Genomic DNA, 22,547 nt, shown 5'->3' with positions numbered 1-22,547 from the left:
GAAGTTACTGTTGATAATAGATGTAAATCTATATTTTAAAAAGTTATCTTGGTTATTATTATCTTCTTTTTGACTGTCTTGTTATATCTGATTAAACATTATTTTTACTTGGTAAAGAGGGAATACTAGGAGGAAGAGGTACCCTTCTGCCATTTATTTATTTAGTGTGCTTAAATTATTAGTACTATCTCCAATACCTCTTTTGTTGCAGAAATTATCTTAAGTCCTTCACCTGTTTTTTTGAGGGCTCAGGTCATTAAACTAGGAAATTTGTGATGTGCTGAAACAGATCAGTCAGTGAGGGCACCATTATCAACCTTTCACATTGTGGAACACCTTTTATTCCCTCAGGTTGGGATCATCTGACATAGACTGAGCCCTAGTGATGTATTCAAAGGATTTTGAGTGCCAACTATGTCCCAGGCACTAGGATATACCAGTGGACAAAACAGACCAAAATATATATATAAAAATATGTATAATCTGCCAGTGTATAGAGGTTGCATTTTAGTGAGAGAGACAAAAACCAAATAAGTTAAATATTTATTGAGATTAGGGCTTCAGAAGAGAAAGAGTGTTGGAAATAGGATAGGGAGTATCAGAAAGAGGTTGCAACAAGATAAAGTGGGTCTCTGAGGTGGTGACACTTGAGCAAAGGACCTTAAGGATAAGTTGAGAATGTGAGGCATGTTTTATGTGGGGACAGAACATTCCAGCAAGCAGGAACAGCAAATGTAAAGACCCTGAGGCAAAGCGTGCCTAGATTAGATATGGTATGTGAAGTAAAGACAAGAATCAAAGCTAACCTCATGTTCTGGTTTGAGCAATGGTAATTACAGGGTTGCTATCATTTGATATGGGAAACAGGTTTTGGGTGTGAGATTGGGAGATGAGGATGTATGTACTGGAATAATTTGCTGGCATGGCTTCTGGATTTTGCATGGTGATGGATCAAAAACTGTCCCTCAGGCAAGAAATGTGATTTTGAATAACTTTCACTCTAAATTGATGACACTTAGGGAAGATAAACTAATTTATTTGCTCAAGCCAAAGGTAATTAATAAAGGAAGGGAACTTTCCTGGAGTAAATGAGTGTTTACACACTAATTTTGGAATTCTTAAATGATTACTTGAAATTTTCTTGCTTTATTCTATTAAAATGCAAAACGTCTCTCCCAACCCTGTTTTTTTAAAATTAATTGATTTAATTTATTTTTGGCTGCATTGGGTCTTTGTTGCTGCATGTGGGCTTTTCTCTAGTTGCGGCGAGCAGGGGCTACTCTTCATTGTGGTGTATGGGCTTATTGCTGTGGCTTCTTTCTCTTGTTGTGGAGCATGGGCTCCAGGCGCGTGGGCTTCAGTAGTTGTGGCACGTGGGCTCAGTAGTTGTGGCTCACGGGCTGTAGAGTGCAGGCTCAGTAGTTGTGGCGCATGGGCTTAGTTTCTCTGTGGCATGTGGGATCTTCCCAGACCAGGGCTCGAACCCCTGTCTCCTGCATTGGCAGGCAGGTTCTTAACCACTGCGCCACTAGGGAAGCCCCCAACCCTGTTGATTTAAACAATACATGTGGTAATATTGTATAGATTGGTATGTAATCTCTGACATATGAGGATCATAATTCTGAGACTGTTTAGATAGAAACAGGGAAATAGGGAGGTATAATATTAAGACTAATGGGAAGAAGAAACAAATTTTTTACCACTGTGATGTTGTGATTTATAAATCTGGTCATCAGATGACCAGAATATATTTCTCATACGTATTTGGTGTTGTCCACGGTTCCTGGCTCACAGCTCCTAAAACCCATGGAATTTCCTGAGTGATAAAGGTGTCTTTTGTTATGTTAATGTGGTAACATGTGGCCCTTTCCCCATACCGAGCCCTTTGCATCTCTTCCAGTTGGCTATTCCTGAGTTATATCCTTTTATAAGAAACCGGTAATGTAGTAAGTGTGAGCCACTCTAGCAAATTAATCGAACCCAAGGAGGGGGTCATGGGAACCTCTGATCTATATAGCTGGCTGGTCAGAAACACACGTAATAAGTTGGGCTTGAGACTGGCTTCTGAAACCCGAGTTGGAGGTCATTGGAACCTCGGAGATCTATCTCCCGGTAGATAGTGTCAGAATTGAGTTGAATTGTAGGACACCTTTCTGCTGTCCAGGGAACTGCTTGTTGGTATGAGAAGTCCCCTTTCCATGTTGGAATTAGTACCAGAACCTGAACCTACATTTAACCACATACTTCAGTCTCAAGGCATCACTTGAATGATTTCTTTTTCTGAGAATGCTTTATGTTATAAACAATTAATTCTGGGCAACTGTGTATCAAAATATCTGCATTATATGGCCTGTTTTCTATACAAACTATGTTTATCTTTCTATATGAGCTTTCTGTTTTGATGCTGTATTTATAAATTTGGAAATACATGCATGCTGGGTAGGCTCCATTGCCTTAGTTTATATAATAGATTATTCAGTAGAATCACTCCCCATAGGATCATCTTCTCTAGTTGATATGTTAAGAAATGAAGTACATTAAGGGCTGCTTTGGGGGGGGGGGGGGTGTGTGTGTGTGTGTGTGTGTGTGTGTGTGTGTGTGTGTGTGTGTGCGCGCGCGCACTTCATGTCTACTTTAGGATCACAATTGGTTGACGTTGATCTTTGTTTAAAGATCAACAACAGGGACTTCCCTGGTGGTGCAGTGGTTAAGACTCTGTGCTCCCAATGTAGGGGGCCCGGGTTCGATCCCTGTTCAGGGAACTAGATCCCACCTGCATGCTGCAACTCAGAGTTTGAGTGCTGCAACTAAGAGTTTGAATGCCACAACTAAGGAGCCCTCGAGCTGCAACTAAGACCCAGCACAACCAAATAAATAAGTAAATAAATATTAAAAAAAAGATCAACAGCAAATCATCAAAATATCATTAATCACTACTACTGCATTTTTGTCCTAATGGTAGCAGTTTTAACACACTTTTATTATTTTCTCTGTAGCATTGACATTTACGTCACACTTCTACTTTTTTTTTTTTTGCGGTACGCGGGCCTCTCACTGCTGTGGCCTCTCCCGTTGTGGAGCACAGGCTCCGGACGCACAGGCTCAGCGGCCATGGCTCACGGGCCCAGCCGCTCCATGGCATGTGGGATCTTCCTGGACCGGGGCATGAACCCGTGTCCCCTGCATCAGCAGGCGAACTCTCAACCATTGCGCCACCAGGGAAGCCACGTCACACTTTTAAAAGCCAGAACCAAAGCCAAACAAAAAGCTAACCGTGGCATTTTGATAAATCCATGTACTAAAGATTCATAGGGATTGTTTTGTCTAATGCACACAGGGGTTTCTGCCATAATGCCATATACAGTTGGTCCTTTGTATCTGTAGATTCTGCATCTGAGAAGTCAACCAACTGTGGTTTGAAAATATTTGGGGAGAAAAAAAATCCAGAAAGTTCCAAAAAGCAAAATTTGAATTTGCAACTTGCTGGCAACTATTTACATAGCATTTATGGAACATTTACATTGTATTAAGTATTATAAGTAATCTAGAGATGAATTAAAGTATATGGGGGGGGACTTCCCTGGTGGTCCAGTGGTAAAGAATCTGCCTTCCAATGCAGGGGATGCGGGTTCGATCCCTGGTCAGGGAACTAAGATCCCACATGCCGCAGGTCAACTAAACCCACGTGCCACAACTACTGAGCCCATGTGCCTCAACTAGAGAGCCTGAATGCCACGAACTACAGAGCTCACGCGCGCCACAACTAAAGAGAGAAAACCTGCACGCCACAACTAGAGAGAAGCCTGTGCACTGCAATGAAAGATCCCAGATGCCACAACTAAGACCCAACACAGCCGAAAAAGAAAAAAAAAAAGAATAACAATAATAAAACTATATATATGGGAGGATGTGCATAGGTTATATGCAAATACTATGTGATTTTATATAAGGGACTTGGGCATCTGCAGATTTTGGTATCCGGGGGGGTCCTGGAACTAATCACCTGCAAATACTGAGGGGTGAATATGTAGCTTGACAAAACTTGAGATTTGCAAAATTGTGCAGTGAAAGTAATAAGACTCGTGGGGAAAAAAAGGTTTGGGACAGACTATTGAAATTCCATGAAACTGATCTTGGATACTAACTAAAAACAATAGCAATCCTAAAAAAACAAAGGACTAGCATTTGTACCTTGTGTTACCATCAATCTTTGGAATCTTGAACCTTGGATTCAGCCTCTTCTAGTTGTAGGTCCTGGAAGGACATTGCTTCTAAGAGACTATTTTCATTAAAATTAAAAATCTAATCCTATGTGTAGCTTTCTTCATTAATCCATTTTTTAAAAAAATATTTATTTGTTTATTTGGTTGTTCTGGGTCTTAGTTGCGGCTCGCCGGCTTCTTAGTTGCGGTATGCGGGCTCCTTAGTTGTGGCATGCGAATTCTTAGTTGCGGCCTGCATCTTGGATCTAGTTCTCTGACCAGGGATCGAATCCGGGTCCCCTGCATTGGGCTCATGGAGTCTTAACCACTGCACCACCAGGGAAGTCCCAATCCATTGTGTTAATACAGGGTGAATTTTTTGCAGCTTCTTCATCTGCACAGGCAGCTTTGTCAAATAGCTTAACCCAGTTAGCTGAAAGAGTAGCAATTCCTGAAGCCGCTAAACCAGCTACTACTCGTAAGAAAGAAAAGTACTTTTGTAGATTTTCAGGGCTTTTTCCTTAAAATATTCATCTGTTACTAAGCTTTCATCTTTATTTGTGGAAAAGCTTTCCCCTTTGCCTCAAAACATTAACATGCTAGGAAAAATAGTGTATGAAGCAACATAACTTCCTTTTACACTAGCATCACTCACCTATTTCTGGTTGCCTAAGAAGTAATTCACAGCAAAGAACATACATTATAGCAGAACAGACTTTACACTTGTTTTGATTTGATTTGTTAAATGCATAGGGTGAGTGGCAGGTGAGTTCAGCTGACGCTTGAACAACTTGGCAGTTAGGGACATCAGACCCCTGTGCAGTGGAAAATCCTCATGTAGCTTTACAGTCGGCCCTCTGTACCCACAGTTCCGCTTCCTTGGATTCACCCAACCATGGATTGCATGGTATTATAGTGTGTATTTATTGGAGAAAAAAAAAATCCGTGTGTAAGTGGACCTGCATAGTTTAAATTCATCGTGTGTAAGTGGACCTGCCTAGTTCAAATCCACGTTGTTCAAGGATCAACTGTATTAATTTTGGAATCGGGAAGACCAGGCTTTGAATTCTGGCTCTATCACTTAAATGTCACTTTCTGCAAGTTACTTGACTTCTTTAAGCCTCAATTTGTGTATCTGTAAAATGGAATTAATTATACCTGTCCATAGAGTTTGGTAGTAAATAAAGGAGATAATTCCTGACAATTTTTTTTACACACTGAATTTACTAATAGTAAGTGTTAGCTCTTAATTTGCAGTTGTCATTTATAATTCATAGTACTCTTCAGAGCATAGCATAACATATACCACTGTCAAGAAATATTTTCAGCAAGTTTAACATTTTTCCAATAATTTTTAGATGCTTATCAATTTTATTTAATATAAAATATGAGAAGGCAGGATTTTGTTTTTACTGTCAAATGTAGGTCACAAGGAAAACAGACACAAAATGTGGTAAATGAGATTTGTATTTTCATTTTTTGGCAAAATTTTATATAGGAAACTGGTAAAATAATCAGAAAGTGAAGAGGCTGTAATTGTATTTAGGCTCGTGTGATGTAAGGGGATACAAACAGGTTTTTTCCTTTAGGTTTCAAAGGAGATGAACTTTTTTCTGTTTGAACGCTGTTAAAAGTTCTATACTGCTTTTGCCTATGACATGTAGTGGTTTTTAAGGTTTATATTCTCTCTTCCAACTCAAAGCTTTCATTTAACCAAATAAGTTGAACAGGAACTCCATTTAAAACTTCTCATTGATCCTTCTTATTTGATTTGATATTTCCTATTGACATTTTTATTCTTAGTACTATGCACTGAACTATTTTCAACAAATTCTATTGAGGAGTCATTTCTTGAAAACCTGTTACAGGCAAGATCTTTGAACACCTTAAGTTTTATAAAAGATGAGTTAAGACAGTTTGGTCTTTGGCTGTTTGTACCTTAGTGCAGAATCCAGCTATGCTCAGAACTTTTACTGTAATATAAAGATGAACATAATGACTCCTGTAATAGAGACATTTCACAAATACAGAAGAAGAAGGAGTGATTAATTTGGACTGGGGATTTCAGCAAAGCCTTCATGAAGGATTTCTTATTCCTCTTCTTATTTTTAAACTTAAAAAAAATTTTTTTTTGACTGCGCTGTGTGGCTTGTGGGATCTTAGTTCCCTGACCAGGGATTGAACCCGGGCCCTCAGCAGTGAAAGCACCAAGTCCTAACCACTGGACCACCAGGGAATTCCCCTTAAACTTTTAAATTATGCTAGAGGAAGGTGAGTTCTGGAAATCGGGAGACGAGATTTTGTTCAGGAATACCTGGGTATATGGAATCTTAAAAAAAAAAAAGTGGTTCTGAAGAACCTAGGGGCAGGACAGGAATAAAGACGCAGATATAGAGAATGGACTTGAGGACACAGGGAGGGGGAAGGGTAAGCTGGAACAAAGTGAGAGAGTGGCATGGACATATATACTACCAAATGTAAAATCGATAGCTAGTGGGAAGCAGCCGCATAGCACAGGGAGATCAGCTTGGTGCTTTGTGACCACCTAGAGGGGTGGGATAGGGACAGTGGGAGAGAGACTCAAGAGTGAGGAGATATGGGGATATATGTATATGTGTAGCTGATTTACTTTGTTATACAGCAGAAACTAACACGCCATTGTAAAGCAATTATACTCCAATAAATATGTTAAAAAAAAAAAAAAGAATACCTGGGTACTCTCTGTCCTCTGTCCCTCCCAGTCAGGGTGTGGTTCTCATAGGAGACAGATGGATTAATTAAAAAACCATGAGTGCTCAGTTTGTAAACAATCCTTCAAATGGATGAAAACAAAGTCAGTCGAAGAGTAAGCCTGAGTAGTGGCGGAGTGAGAATGTGGCTGTTTTCTCCCTGGACCTGAGGCGTGTGTCACTGGCAGCTGTGAATGTCATTAGGGAGCCTGAGCCAAGATAAATCTGTGCCAAGATAGGCTGCTTGTGCTTCTGTTCTGTGTAGCCAGTGCCATTCAGTTAAGTTCTGTATCATTGGATAAATGGAGTAGGAGCCAGATCAGGCCAAATAGATCAGGAGTGAGAGAGATTGTCTGTATAAGCTCTTCCTTTTATATATATGTATATGTGTATATATATATGTGTGTATATATATATATACACACACATATATATATACACATATATATTATATATACACACATATATATATGTGTATATATATATATATATATATATATATATAGAAAACATTTCTTCCTTGAAATGTTATACAATTAATACAGGAATATATTCTTGTATCATTATTATGATAGTTTAGAAGCCTCCAGTTCTACTTCTTTCCCCAGAGGTAACCAGTTTTAAAATTTTGAGATACATTCTTCCAGACAATTTTCCATATACTTTGGGCTTTCTAGAGGGCAGATGGGCTCATATTATTGTATTTGTATGTTATATATTATGTTTACTTTAAAAAGTTAATCATTCTTGAGTTCTTAGCATGCATTTAGAATTATTTTTCTTGGGAATTCCCCGGTGATCCAGTGGTTAGAACTTGGTGCTTTCCCTGCCATGGGCCTGGGTTCCATCCCTGGTCGGGGAACTAAGATGCTGCAAGTTGCGTGGCGCGGTACCCCCCGCCCCGCCCCCCCCCCAAATTTTCTTTAAAAAAATCTGTGTAGCGCTTCCCTGGTGGTGCAGTGGTTAAGAGTCCACCTGCCGATGCAGGGGACGCGGGTTCGTGCCCGGTCCAGGAGGATCCCACATGCCGCTGAGCAACTGGACCCGTGAGCCATGGCCGCTGAGCCTGCGCGTCCGGAGCCTGTGCTCCGCGACGGGAGACACCACAGCAGTGAGAGGCCTGCGTACCGCAAAAAACAAAAAAAACTGTGTAGTATTCCATATCCATAATATAGATGTAACAGAATTTATTAGCCAGTTTGCATTTGGCATACAACTACCTGTGTTTCTCTTTTAGGAACAACGCTGTGTCGTAGCCACATATCTGTGAGTATTTTTGTAAGACATACACTTAGAAGTGGAATTGCTGGTGGCAGGGATATGTACATTTGTAGTTTTGATAGATACTGCCAGCTCCAGAACCTTATATTAACTCACACCCATATGTATAGCAGTGTGTGAGTTGATGACTGGATTTCAATAGGAATTGAGAAGAAGGGACTTCTGTACAGATGGAGAAGTGTGAGAAAAAGCATGGAGGCAGGACAGCCTAGTAAATACGGTGAGACAAAAGGGAGTAAAGAATCTGATGTGTAGAGTATAGGAAGCAAGAGGGGCTTGTGGACAAGTCTAGAAAGGTAGGTTGGATCAAGTAGCAAAGTATTTTTACTGTGTAGCTCAGAACTTTAAACTTGAATGGACAATGGGAGCCTTTGGAAAGGTTTTAACACATGAGCTTTATTTCAAAAGCAGTAACTGTGAAGGCTAGGTTTTTGAGATGGGAAATTGGCTATGAGACTGTTATAGTAATCAAATGCTGTAATGAAGACCGTGACATTAGAAATTAAAGAATCAGATTCAAGCAGTGGTACAGAGTTAAAACCAGTTTATAAGCTTAGGATGACAAGAGAGAAACTGAATGTTGTGGCTATCTGAGTGGGTAGGCGGCACCATTTACAAAAACAAAACTAGAATGAGAAATAGGTTTGGGGTAAAATAAGGGAAACTTTATTAAAATATAAGGAAGAAGATAATTCACTGTCTGCTGTTGATGTATTTCCATGATGTGTGTTCAGTTATTTTATTGTAGCAAAATATATGTAATGTAAGATTTATTATTTTAACCATTTTTAACTGTACTGTTCAGTGGTATTAGGTGCATTCATGTTGTTGTACAACTATCACCACCATCCATCTCCAGAACTTTTTCCATCTTCCTAACCTGAAACTCTGAACTCATTAAGCAATAACTCTGTTCCCCCTTACCCTGAGCCCTTGGTAACCACCATTCTCCTTTCTATCTCTATGAATTTGACTGTTCTAGTTACCTAGTCATACAGCATTGTCCTTTTGTGACTGGCTTATTTCACTTAGCATAATGTCTTCAAGGTTCATCCATGTTGTAGCATGTCAGAATTCCTACCTTTTTAAGGTAGAATAGTATTCCATTGTATGCACGTACCACATTTAAGAAATCTGTCCATCTCCTGGTGGACATTTGGGTTGCATTTGTTTGAGTTTTTTGTTTGTTTGTTTTTGTGTTTTTGTTTCTTTGGTGGGGGGAATCTTGGGTTTTTTGTTATTGAAGATTGCATATAATAAAATTGAGTTTGATAAAACTGTGCAAACCACTACAGTCTTGTAGAGACCCACTGTTCGAAAATAGTGTTTGCTGCCACAAGGATGATTACAGAAGATCATATAAATACTTTGTACAACTCAAATATATTATGACTTTTGGAAAAATGACCTAAAATGCTTATCCTGCTAGTGGTAGACACCACAATGGAGGTATAGTATAAAGTTACCTGGACTTAGAAGACTTGCGGTTTTTAATATAATCATTGGATTATTGTGAGGATTAAGTAAAATGTACAAAATTATGTACACTTTGAAGTGCCCAAAACAGAGATGGTGTTGTACATGTTCTAGTCTGACTGAAGAACTGCTTGAAGACCTTCAACTATTAGATAGGTGAAATAAAACAGCCCCTGCATCTGATGAAAAAAGTTGTGATAAGGTTATTCTAAAATAGGGATGAATTGTCAAGTGTTACCTGTTAATTTTGAAAGTGTCTCTAAAATCTTGATACTTTGTGGCAGTAATTTTCTAATTGAAGTTAAAATAAGAACAGTGAGGTGAGAATAAGTATATCAGAGAGGTTCCTTTATCTTTTTATTCATTACTCCCTAGAAAACACATATTCACTTTCCAGGTTCTCTACAGTTCATTTCTATTTAGCAGAGTTGTAATTCTAAGCCCACAGCCTGAAATTGTGACTTCTGTTAATACATTTCAACACAGTTCCATCTCAGGAACATGTGTTGGAACTCTTTAATACATCATTTTCCTTCATGTTCCTTTCCTATCATTTGGCATTGGAAAATGAAAAGCCTGAAGAGAACACAAAATCTAGATGAAGCATGGTGATGGAAAATTAAAGCAACAGATCAAAAGAAGTCCTTAGAGACTTTTAAAGTAGTTCTTTCTAGTATGGCTAAAGTTATAGGACAGTTCTTTAACTTTATTAATTTCTTTCAGCCTCATTGTAATAGGTAAGCTAATAGAAGGTAGTTGGTAATTTAAATGAGATGCTTAGCATGTGGAAAGCACTTCATATGTGCTGTCTGTTAAATTTATTGTTTCTAGTCTATGGGATTGAGACTGAGAAGCATTTTGGTGACTAGAGAGCATCAGATAATAGGTTCCTGTTCTTATCTGAGATTGCCTTTATTATTTTACCTGTACAGTGTTTGAATATGGACTGTCTCCCGTAAATTAGTCTCTGTAATTAGAGATTTTAAAAAATATTTTTACCACATTATCATTTATTTAACACTGACAGATATAGATGGCAGAGGATGCATAATTAAAATGCTAAGATTATTAGAACACTTGTTTAGTAAATAATACATTTACCTCATTTTTTAAAAATTCCAACTACAAGCAAGAACTAAATAGACTAACTTGACTTGTCATACCTCCCTACTCTTTGCAGAAAGTTCTGATAAACTGTAATAAATTCTGTTAGAATATCTGAGCATATCCAATTTATTATATCCAAACTGAGCTACTGAAACCCCCTCTTTTTTTCCTAATGTATTTTTTCTTCCAGTTTTATTGAGATATAATTGACATACAGCATTGTATGTTTATGGTGTATAGCATAATGATAGCTTACATACATCACAATAAGTTTGGTGAACAACCACAATCTCATATAGATACAAAATTAAAAAATGAACCCTCCCCACCCCAGATCTTCTCCTTAAGTTTTCCCCATCTCATTAAGTAACTTTATCCTTTGGGTTGCTTAGGCTAGAAACCTTGGAGTCACCATTGCTCTCTTCCTCTTTTTTCTTCAACTCCACGATCCAGAGTGTCATCAGATGTTGTTAGTTTTGTCTTTAAAATATGCCCGGGCTTCCCTGGTGGCACAGTGGTTGAGAGTCCGCCTGCTGATGCAGGGGACACGGGTTCGTACCCCGGTCCAGGAAGATCCCACATGCCGCGGAGTAGCTGGGCCCGTGAGCCATGGCCGCTGAGCCTGCGCAGCCTGTGCTCCGCAACGGGAGAGGCCACAACAGTGAGAGGCCCGCGTACCGCAAAAAAAAAAAAAAAAAAAAAATGCCCATAGTTTCATCACCTGTGACACTTCCCACTGCTTCCACCCTGTGTGAGACTTTTTCATCTTTAACCTACATAGTCACCATAGCCTCTTAACTGGTCTCTACTGCTTTTTCCCTTTATACCTTTTCTCTTTCCCTGCTCAGCAGCCAATTCATGCTGATCTTCCTCTGCTTAGATCTTGATCTTCCTTGACTCAAAATTTGGAGTAAAAAGCTCAAGACCTTCGTGATCTGTGGTGTCCCTTGAACATGTACATGCACACCGCCACCCGTACTCACACAAACTCACATAACCTCTCGTCTCCTGATACGCCTCTCCTGTAGTCTCTGTTCCTCGCTGAAACACTCCTGCTTTAGGGCTCTTGGACCTACTTTTTGTTACCTTTGCATGAAATCTTCCTCCTTTCATCACCTCCTTCAGATCTTTGCTCGAATATTACCTCACTGAGGGCTTATTTAAAATTGCACCTCACCTCCTGTCTTTCTTATCCTTTCCTTCTGTTTCTCTCCGTAGCATTTGCCACTATCTGACATTCTAGTTACACCGTAAACTGTGCTGCCAAGCGTTTTGGTCTTATCTGTACAGTGAGGTATCCTTAGTACTTAAAAAAGGGCTGACACATTGTAGATGTTCAAATATTTGTTGAACTAATGAATTTGTCAAGAGAAAGAATGCTTGAAGGCATGAATTAAGAGCTACAGATTGGATCATCATCCACATAATTGAAATAAACATAAGTGTGAAAAATTTAAAACTTAAACATAAGTATTTATTGAACATTAAATTAAAAAATTTTTAGGAAAATGTTTTATTTTGGCTTTAGAATTGTGACATTAGCAGTAACTGATTATCAGATTGTGCCTTCAGAGTCAGTAAATGTTTATGCCTGCTCTGGTGGGCAGTGTTCTAGGTACTTTCACATTTAAGCAGTATTTAAGCATTAATATTGTAGTTTATTATTCTCTTATTATCTACAGAGAAGTTGTGACTGGTCAGAAGTTACATATCCAGTGCGTTTCTAACCTATGACGCCTGACTCCCAAGCCCAGAACTCAATCAGCACATTCTTTATACTCATGACCACACTATTTTTCAAGCCACCAAAATTTACGTTTTATTTTAAAGAAAAAGAGACCTAAGCAGTGAAACCAAAGGAGAAAGAAAATGGTATGGAGAAACTGAATTCACTCATAACCATTTTTATAAATATTTACATAAAAAAGAAAGTAGAGGTAAATTTGATTCAGACTCTTTAGCATTTCTTCCTTAGTTTCCTCTCAAATCCTAGGAAGGAAAGAAGCTTCTGTTGATTTGCTTGTTTTGAATAAATGTATAGTAGTTTTTATGAGCTGATTTACTGTATTACTACTTTTCCTTCCTTAACATCCTTTACTCAGCACTTTTGAACAGTGTAGTTCTTCCATCGCCCTTACCACGTTCCCGACCCTTCTAGCTTTGGTCAACTTGCTAACACTAATCTGTTTGAAAAAAGATAGTTGTGTGTGTATATGTGTGTGTGTATGCATGTGTGTATTTATATTCAAATTATACCTGTCCATACTGTGCCATCTAGAATTCTAGCAAAAAATTCAGGCATATGCCAATTGACACCCTGGATGTTTGCCACTTTAAGAGCAGCAGCAGCATCAGGCACTTTGATAGTTTTTATAACGCTGTTACTGAAAATTTTAGGATATACATTTTGAGAAAAGAGCTTCCCCAGTTGGGAGTTCCTCAGAAATAAAATTAGCTGAATATTCCATCTTCCAGAATTGTTAGATGTCAAGCGTCTTTTAGTCAGTGGGTCTCATTGATCTTCAGTTAGCCTCTTAGGTGCTTGACTTTCCCTTGCCCCCAGTGTTTAGCTGGAAAAGGAGTTACAGCTTTACTATTACGATGGAATCAGAATAGTTTATGATTCTCAGAAAGATTCTTGGAAAGTTACTCAAACCAGATTTGAAACCTTTATTAGCACTGGCAAAAACAAGTTTAGAATTGAAATACCTGGAATATGTGATTTTCATACTTTAGATAATAGCAATGGTTAATTTTCTGTCATTATTTAACAAGACTGTTTCCAAGTACTTCGTTGACAAAATTCATTTAAAATTAAAGTGTCTGTAGAACACATTCCCTAAATTATGGTATCTAATTAAAAATACGTTGCTTCATCAATTCAGTATTTAGTATTTTTCTTCTTAAAAATATCTTTATATAATAAGCCTGTGAGAATTTATGGAAAAACACTAACTTAGCTCAGCATGTAGAATGTCATCTATTGCAGGCACCAAAAACATTAAAAAATTTTGTTTCTCATTCCTAGTCTCACCTATTTCATTTTTTCCCTTCTTTATTCTTTTTTGTTGTTGGTGTTTTTTTTTTTTTTTGCGGTACGCGGGCCTCTCACTGTTGTGGCCTCTCTCCCGTTGCGGAGCACAGGCTCCAGACACGCAGGCTTAGCGGTCATGGCTCACGGGCCCAGCCGCTCCACGGAATGAACCCGTGTCCCCTGCATCGGCAGGCGAACTCTCAACCACTGTGCCACCAGGGAAGCCCCCCTCCTTTATTCTTATATTCTCCTTTTAAACAATATCATGTGACGTTAAATTCTATTTTACCCACTGCTCCTGCAGTTTGTGCATGTGGGAGGGTGGGGCGAAGGTCCAGAGATCTGAAACACCATGGTGTCCTCTGAGAGATGTACAAATTTCCAGTGTGGCCAGAACATATGTTTTATTTGTATGGCTAGGAGGAGACCAGAAGCTGGATCAGGAAGGATCCAGCAGTTGTCCAATTAAACCAAACCCAGCAGCCTTTTTTCTTTCATACCTCTTAATGTTGCGTTCTCCCTTTGTCAGAACTTCACGAGTAAGTCTACCTAGGTATATTTTAAAAGGGGGCAAATTTTTGTATCACCTTTTGATGATCTTTTAAAGTTTTCTATTGAGATTTCTGGTGGTTTAAGAGTAAATAAGGGCTTCCCTGATGGCACAGTGGTTAGGAATCCGCCTGCCAGTGCAGGGGACACAGATTCGAGCCCTGGTCCGGGAAGATCCCACATGCCGCAGAGGAACTAAGCCTGTGTGCCACAACTACTGAGCCCGCGTGTCTAGAGCCCGTGCTTGGCAACAAGAGAAGCCACCACAATGAGAAGCCCGCACACCACAACGAAGAGTAGCCCCCGCTCACCACAACTAGAGCAAGGCCGTGCGCAGCAACAGAGACCCAATGCAGCCAAAAATAAATAAATTAAATGAATTAAAAAAAAAATAAAATTTGGAAGACTATAAAACAAAACTAAAAATATATAACAGATTAAAGCCTTTTCTGGAGTTTTTAAAAATTTTTTTTATTATTTTAAAAATTTTTATTTTATACGGGAGTATAGTTGATTTACAATGTTGTGTTAGTTTCAGGTGTACAGCAAAGTGGGTCAGTTATACATATACATGTATCTATTCTTTTTCAGATTCTTTTCCCATTTAGTTTATTACAGAATACTGAGTGGAGTTCCCTGTGCTATATAGCAGGTCCTTGTTGTTTATCTGCTGTATACATAGTAGTGTGTATATGTTAATCCCAAACTTCTGATTTATCCCTCCTCTCCACCTTTCCCCAGTCTGGAGTATTTTCTGACCTTAGATTCTTTTTTTTTTTCCCCATTTTATTTTTACTTATTTATTTATTTTACTTTTTATTTTATATTGGAATATAGCCAATTAATAATGTTGTGATAGTTTCAGGTGCACAGCAAAGTGACTCAGCCATACATATACATGTATCCATTCCCTCCCAGACTCCCCTCCCATCCAGGCTGCCACATAACATTGAGCAGAGTTCCTTGTGCTATACAGTAGGTCTTTATTGGTTATCTATTGTATATATAATAGTGTGTATATGTTAATCCTGAACTCCTAATTTATCCCTCCCCTGCACCTTTCCCCAACCTGGAGTATTTTCTGACCTTAGGTTTTTGATGTAATAGTTAATTTTTCTTGCTCCTTGTTAAGAAAAGTTAAAGTGGCAGGATAAAAATAAAGGAGAAATTATTTGTGAGTCCATCATTTAGAAAGTGATTCACTAATTGTGAAATCCATTTATTGGGTTACAACCAGCATTTTAAGTAAATTCATGATATAAAATAGAATAGATTTTATCTACCAGAATGTGTGTGTGGCTGTTACGTTAAAATCTACTTTTGGTTGCGGTTAGCAAAGTTTGAAAAACCCTGTTTAATGTTTGCATATGCCTACTAACATTTCTGTGTATGTTTTAAAAATAATGTCTATTCATTTACTTGGGTATTTGAGAATCTACTGTTTCTCCTCCATACCTCCCCAACCCCCATTCATTGAGTCATCACTATGTGCCAGATACTGTTCTAAGGGATTTACATATATTAGATCCCTTGTCTCCTATTACATGAAATTTTTATCCCAATTTCTCAAAAGGAGAAACTAAGTTACCTAGTGATTAATTAACTTGCTCAGAGTTATATATTGGTAAGTTATGGATCTGGGATTCAAACCCAAGCCTATTCAGAGTCCATTCTTCTAACCACCAAGCTTTATTGCCGGCTGTGTGAAGTCACTGTGATAAATGCTGGCGATACATTTGAAATGGTTCTTGATCTTATGGAACTTAACATATTTATATTTATAAATATATTTATAATTTTCTATACTTCATATATATATATATACACACACACACAACATGTAATGTGAGAAAACACCATTTATCTATCTATCTATCTTATCTATCTGGCTGTGCCAGGTTTTAGTCTCGGCACGTGGGATCTTCATTTCCACGTGTGAGATCTTTTAGTTGCGGCATGCAGGATCTAGTTCCCTGATCGGGGGTCGAACCCAGGCCCCTTGCATTGGGAGCGTGGAGTCTTAACCACTGGACCACCAGGGAAGTCCCAACACTATATATAGTTAACTAACCATGTTTATAATTAGAATATTACCATGTTATAAATGTCAACATTACTAACTTATTGCCATCATATGGATGTGCCATGATTTAATTATTCCTGTGTTGTTGGAAATTACCAGTCCTTGCTTGGTAATATTGCAGTGAGCCTTGGAATGCATTCATTATTGTCATTTCAGCTTTCTATGTGAGACTGTTTATAAAAGCATAGAAGTTTGAAGTTACTGGCATTTGTTTCTAATTACATTCCTGAAGCTTATGTTTTAGCAGCAGTGCTGATCTTATACCTTAATAATCATTGTGTATTATAAATTCAGTAGTCAGAAACAAAACAAACAAAATTCAGTAGTCAAAAAATGGTGTCCATGTTAAATCATCTTCTTTCAAAGTCTCTGTTGTCCTTGATATTGTTGCAGCATGTATAAGCCATTTCTAAATAATTTCTTCAAATCACTCGAATATTTGTGTGCCTAACATATTTTAGAGCACATGAGACAAGCACTCCATCACGAACGTTCTGTATTTAGCTGTCAGTTGTGTGTCCCAAATGGGGTTTATAACATTTTCACATGCTTAAGTCCTGAGTGCCAGTTGTGTTCCAGGCTTTGGTGGTTAGATAATAGTTTTACAGAGATGAAAGACAAAAGCTACCCAATTTGGACACAACATAGTGAAGGAGGCTGTAACAACTGTCATGAAAATTATTTCTGTCTCTTCCAAAAGAAGTGAAATGTTTTGTAGACAATTGCATAGAGTTTTTTTTTTTTGCATAGAGTTTTAATACACATTAATTTTGAAATTAAAGTTATGTAGTTGGGGGACTTCCCTGGTGGTACGGTGGTTAAGACTCCGCCTGCCAATGCAGGGGACACGGGTTCCAGACCTGGTCCGGGGAGATCCCACATGCTGCGGAGCGACTAAGCCCTTGCACCACAACTGATGAGCCTGTGCTCTAAAGTCCGCGAGCCACAACTACTGAGCCCAGGCACCACAATTACTACTGAAGCCTGCGTGCCTAGAGCCCATGCTCCACAATAAGAGAAGCCACCTCAATGAGAAGTCTGCAGACCGCAACGAAGAGTAGCCCCTGCTCGCCGCAACTAGAGAAAGCCTGTGCACAGCGATGAAGACTCAACACAGCCAAACATAAGTAAATAAAAAAATAAATATATTTATTAAAAAAAGGTATGTAGTTGGGCATCAGAATTTCTCGTTTTTTTTTTCGGCCGCATTGGGTCTTTGTTGCTGCGTGTGGGCTTTCTCTAGTTGCAGCGAACAGGGGCTACCCTTCGTTTTGGCACTTGGGCTTCTCATTGCGGTGGCTTCTCTTGTGGCGGAGCACGGGCTCTAGGCACGGGGCTTCAGTAGTTGCAGCACGCGGGCTTCAGTAGTTGCAGTGTGTGGGCTTCAGTAGTTGTGGGTTGTGGGCTCTGGCGCTCAGGCTCAGTAGTTGTGGTGCACGGGTTTAGTTGCTCCACAGCATGTGGGATCTTCCCAGACCAGGGATCAAACCCACGTCCCCTGCATTGTGAGGCGGATTCTTAACCACTGCGCCACCAGGGAAGTCCCTGATGAAGATTTGTTAAATGACTATTTAATTTCTTCCTGTAACAGTTTTGAACCCTTAAATATGGTAATTCTGCAAAATTCTGTTTCAGCAATTTAAAAAATGGTTTCTTTGAGTCATCTAACTTGTTACCAAAAACACTGGTATAGTAGTTCTGTTGATCGCTTCTGCAGGCAGTTTTGGAATGCAACGTGAGTGCTGGATTCTGTTCAAATTTGAAGTTACTTAGGAGTTTCCTGTCCTTAATTTGGGGAATTTTTCCAGTGCTTTTTGTTACTCTTAGTTTAACATGGTTTGAAGCATTGTAGAGAGCTGACCATCTGCTTGCTCTCTCTCTCTTTTTTTTTTTTAATTACTGATAATCTGACTGAATGGCCTCACCTCCCTCACCTAATAAATGGTTTGCTTTCCATGAGGCTAAGGACTGGTAACAGCAGTCCATGGGAAACATGGTAGTGCACCCTCTTAAGGAAGATAACTTCTATGCTTATTTTTGTTTTGTCAACTAAAATTTATATTGATAACTACCATGATTTACAAGTCAGTTTTAAAAGATCTTCAAGTGCATAACTTCATGAAAAAACTGGATCTCATTTGTAAGAATCAAATGAACTTTCTGATTTGAGTTATTAAATATGATTCTAAGCCTTCTTAGTGGCTTTAGTGAATGTGCATATAGTCTCTTGTTAAACCATAGCTAAAAAATCTGTTTATATACACTGACTACATTTTGAGTCAGCAGCATTTATAAAATTAGATTATTGTTAGATCAGCCAGGTTGAAAAATAAAACAAGTTTGGATTTGATTTCTTCTGATTGCTTCTGGGAGATAGATTGGCAAAGCAACGTGAGTGTGAGTTTTAGGGTTGGACGTATGAGACAATATCTGACCAACCTCTTTCAGTCTCAGATGCATTATGTTGAACAGATTAATGCTTAAGTGTCTATGAGCCTGAATCTCCTCACCTGTAAAAGGAGGCAACTAGTCAGTCTTATGAGTGGTAAATCAGGATGAAATAAAATACCATTAAGTCCCTAGCATGATTCTTGGCATATTGTCAACAAATGTTAGCCCCAATACCACCTCCTTCCTCCAGCAGTATTTTACAACAATGTTGCATAGAACAAGTGTTGAAATTCCAGCTAGAGGGTCTAGAGTGAAGGCCTAGTTCTTTTCTCATATTGCGTGTTTTCTTTGGTCAGTCACTTGACCACAGAGTGTCAGTTTTCTCCTCTGTAAAATGGCGTTATGAAAAATTAAATGAGATAATGAGTAAGTGTTACAGACCTAGGCTTTTATTCTTTCCTTTATTATCTAATGTATTTATATCCTGCCTTGTTTCCCAGTGATTAACATCATTCTTTATGTGCAAGGGAGGAACTGTACTTCAGGAACATTAACCTGATAGTCCAGAGTTTATTTGGAGGAACAGAGTATAGGAAACATGGAGGAACAGAGTGTAGGAAACAATGTGTGTTTCCTCCCAGGAGCTTGTAACACATATAGAGCCTTTGAAAGGTTTTAAGCTGGAGGGGGAAGGGTCGGGGAGTTGCACTAAAGCGGTAAAATGATCAGTTTTAAAGATGGTTGTGGCTACAGTGATTTCATTGGACCAGGGCCCTTGTTTCTGTTCTTCATTAGTATTTTCCCAATTATGCCACTATTACCAGCTTTCTGAAGAGTGACCTACATTTTGTAGTCTGTATTCCCTACAACCTGCAATAAATCTAAATCTCAGGAATATGTAATTTTCCTGACAGTGGACCTGAAATGTTTTCATCAGTTGAATCTACCCTTTCAAACAGGAAATAATTTCTCTTTGTCTTTAGCACGTACTTTTTAGCTCTAGCTGGGAAACTTTGTTGTCTGCCATTCCTTGTCTATTAACCTTTGCACGAGCTGCCCCATAAACCCAGAGTATAACAAACCTCTCCCAGCTACTTTCTTCCCTTGGAAGCCCCTTTTATTGCTTGCTTTTATTAAAAGTTTCCTATCAGTCATCCTAAAGTAATGTTAACTGCTTTATGACATAAATGTATGTGTATTACTGATGATTTATCAGTTTTACTTCCTTTGTGTAGGTTGAGTATTCGTTCGTTCTTGTAACTATAGAGTGCCAAACTTGAAGCAGAAGTAGAATGAATTCTTAGATTTAAAATGTGATACATAGACTTCTTACTGTATCATTTAAGTAATGAAGTGTTTTTAATGTTTTTATGTAAGAAAGGTGGAGTGGGATGAGGAGGAAGGAGGAATCAGGTAACCTGTCAAGGCAATCACAGAGAAACACTAAAACCTGATAGTTAGCCATGGATCTGTTCATTTATCTGCATGCTCTTCATAGAAGTAAGCTTTAGAAACTGTAACTTTTTACAGTTTAATGACTTCCATGGAATTAAAATGATTCAGTAATATTAACACCAGAAGGGGCATTGTTTGAAGGAATCCCTGTTGTGTCTATTAATGAGTTCCCTTTTATGCAGGTGTGTGGGTGATTTCCAGCTCTCATTCAACACAGAATAGTTGGTCAGAGGTGAACCTGGCACCTACCAAGTATTCAGACCTGTCTTTTAGGTTATTTTCATTCCTTGAGAAGAAAACTGAAGAATCAGTTGGGGTAAAGAGATTTGTGGGCTTTGGATAGATCTCTATAAAGCAAGGGCTGTCACTCTGACCACTAAGCATGTACTCCTCCTCATTCACATCAGGGTCATATTAAAAATGTTACGTGGTAGTAGCAGTAGCTGCTTTGTTTTTCTTAGCCGTGGCAGCAATTAACACAGTGCACTCACTAGTGGCTTAACATACCAACACTTAAGTTCTTATTTTTTGTTTTTGTTTTTAAGTCATTGAAATTATGAAACTGTCATTCCAATGGAAGCATTATAGTTCTTCGGAACCATTATGATCTCAAAAGGAAAGGAGAATGATACAGATAAACTGGCTGAGGTGTTTTGAGGTGCATCGAAGTGTTCCAGCCTGTGGCTTACCTTAACATGTTCTTGAAGTACCATGGCGTGGATTAAAAGGTATGCTTTAGAAATCTTCCAGCGGCCCCAAGGTCATGTGTAGAGTGAACACTCATGGTTCTATATTTAATTATTGCATATTTTAAGATATTTTAATATTTAGATTGCAGATGTGGTTATGGAGTTATGGCAAAAGTATTTTTTGTTGTAAAAAAACCATGTATCACAAGCTTGTTGAGTGATTCCCCACCCCCCTTTGAGATATGGTTATAGGAGACACTAGGGTAGATATTTTTGCTAGATTTTAATAGTAATGGGCTATAGTTTCTTTCACGAAATAGTTTAGTGATTATTCATATGTTAGTCTGTAATTATCTTTCTGGTTTACATCATAGACTAGTTTCTCTGTAGTGCTGTCATTTCATGGTAGCCTGAACAGGAAATAATTGGATACAGTTCTTCAGTTGGAGTATTAATTTGACCAAACGAAATAATTTTTACTTGGACCATTTATAGTTTGTGCTTGTTTTTGTCTTTTACAAAGAATTTTTACTGAGAGGAAAATGAGTAATTCTTTACTAATACTGTGATTGTTGTCTCTTCGACCATATGTATACAGTTAATCTTTCATGTGTTTGTGGTATGTAGTCCCACTGTTACTTGTGGTTGCTAGTAGTGGTAATTCTAGGCTTCATATTACCCACTTAACCATCAAAAATCTTTAAAGTTTTTGTGTTCATAACATTTTATTGGAGTGATGTAGTCAAAACCATTTCTTAATTATTGGAAACCTTGGAAACCTAATTTTGTACTGTTTGCTTGCTACTGGATGTTTTCTTGGGGTAGTGGAAGTGAATCAGCCCAGGGAGAATGCTGAGTTCGTAAAGTTACATCGGGTTCAAAATTCTTTATCTTTTAGGTAATGAAGGAAAACATGTTGGGAAGATAGATGTTTAAATCATGGATATATAAGTGTAATAGAAATACTTTGGTGCAGCCTGTAATTTTTATCAGTCTACCTTATGTTAAGATCCTCTTGACATGTCAGCAGTTAAATTATTAATGGAATTTAGTTATTAAACCTAAGACAAAACTGCTTTATATTAAATTCTGGTCTATAATGACAGTGAATCAAGTTTCAAGGTGAAGTCAGCTGCCTGTTAACCAAGTTCAACCAGGTATTTTATGTCCAATACAACAGTGTCTACTCTCCAAAAAGATGGTTTCTTTGGTTAGAGACGGTATTTGATACATTGTTTACAAAATATATTTCTCCATAATATTTGCTACTTCAGCTTAAAAAAAAAATCTCTTTTTAGGGTAGTACTTGGGCATCTGTTTGTTTTGTTTTAATGCCACAGAGGATTCTTGATGCACAGCCAGATTTGGGAACTCCTTTCTCTTTGGAAGAGTTTATAGCTTGGTGGTTAAGAGCTTAGATTCTGCGGCCAGCTGATCTGTGTTTCAAATCTGGCACTACTTTTTTTGTTTTGACAGGTTGAAAGAATGATCTGGAAAAAAAATAAACTTGTGTATTAAAAATATAATACCGTAATTATATATTGCATTATA

The 22,547-nt window shown here is 38.3% G+C and overlaps 1 protein-coding gene across 2 annotated transcripts in view; it reads left to right on the top strand.

Annotated features, from left to right (window-relative positions):
• The window catches only part of LOC132426038 (recombining binding protein suppressor of hairless), a 117,363-nt gene that overhangs the window by 21,447 nt on the left and 73,369 nt on the right, over positions 1-22,547 (top strand). Inside the window, exon 2 of one of the 2 annotated variants that reach the window (XM_060012731.1) lies at positions 20,853-21,035. The exons of the other annotated variant lie outside the window; for it this stretch is intronic. Coding sequence (XP_059868714.1) covers positions 21,019-21,035 — 17 coding nt within the window. The 5' untranslated portion in view covers positions 20,853-21,018. The remainder of the gene's footprint in view (positions 1-20,852; positions 21,036-22,547) is intronic. 2 annotated transcript variants of the gene reach the window in all.

This window comes from Delphinus delphis, chromosome 5, assembly GCF_949987515.2.
Source record: "Delphinus delphis chromosome 5, mDelDel1.2, whole genome shotgun sequence".
In the NCBI taxonomy this organism is placed as follows: Eukaryota; Metazoa; Chordata; class Mammalia; order Artiodactyla; family Delphinidae; genus Delphinus; species Delphinus delphis.
This window is presented reverse-complemented; position numbering and strand designations above follow the sequence as displayed.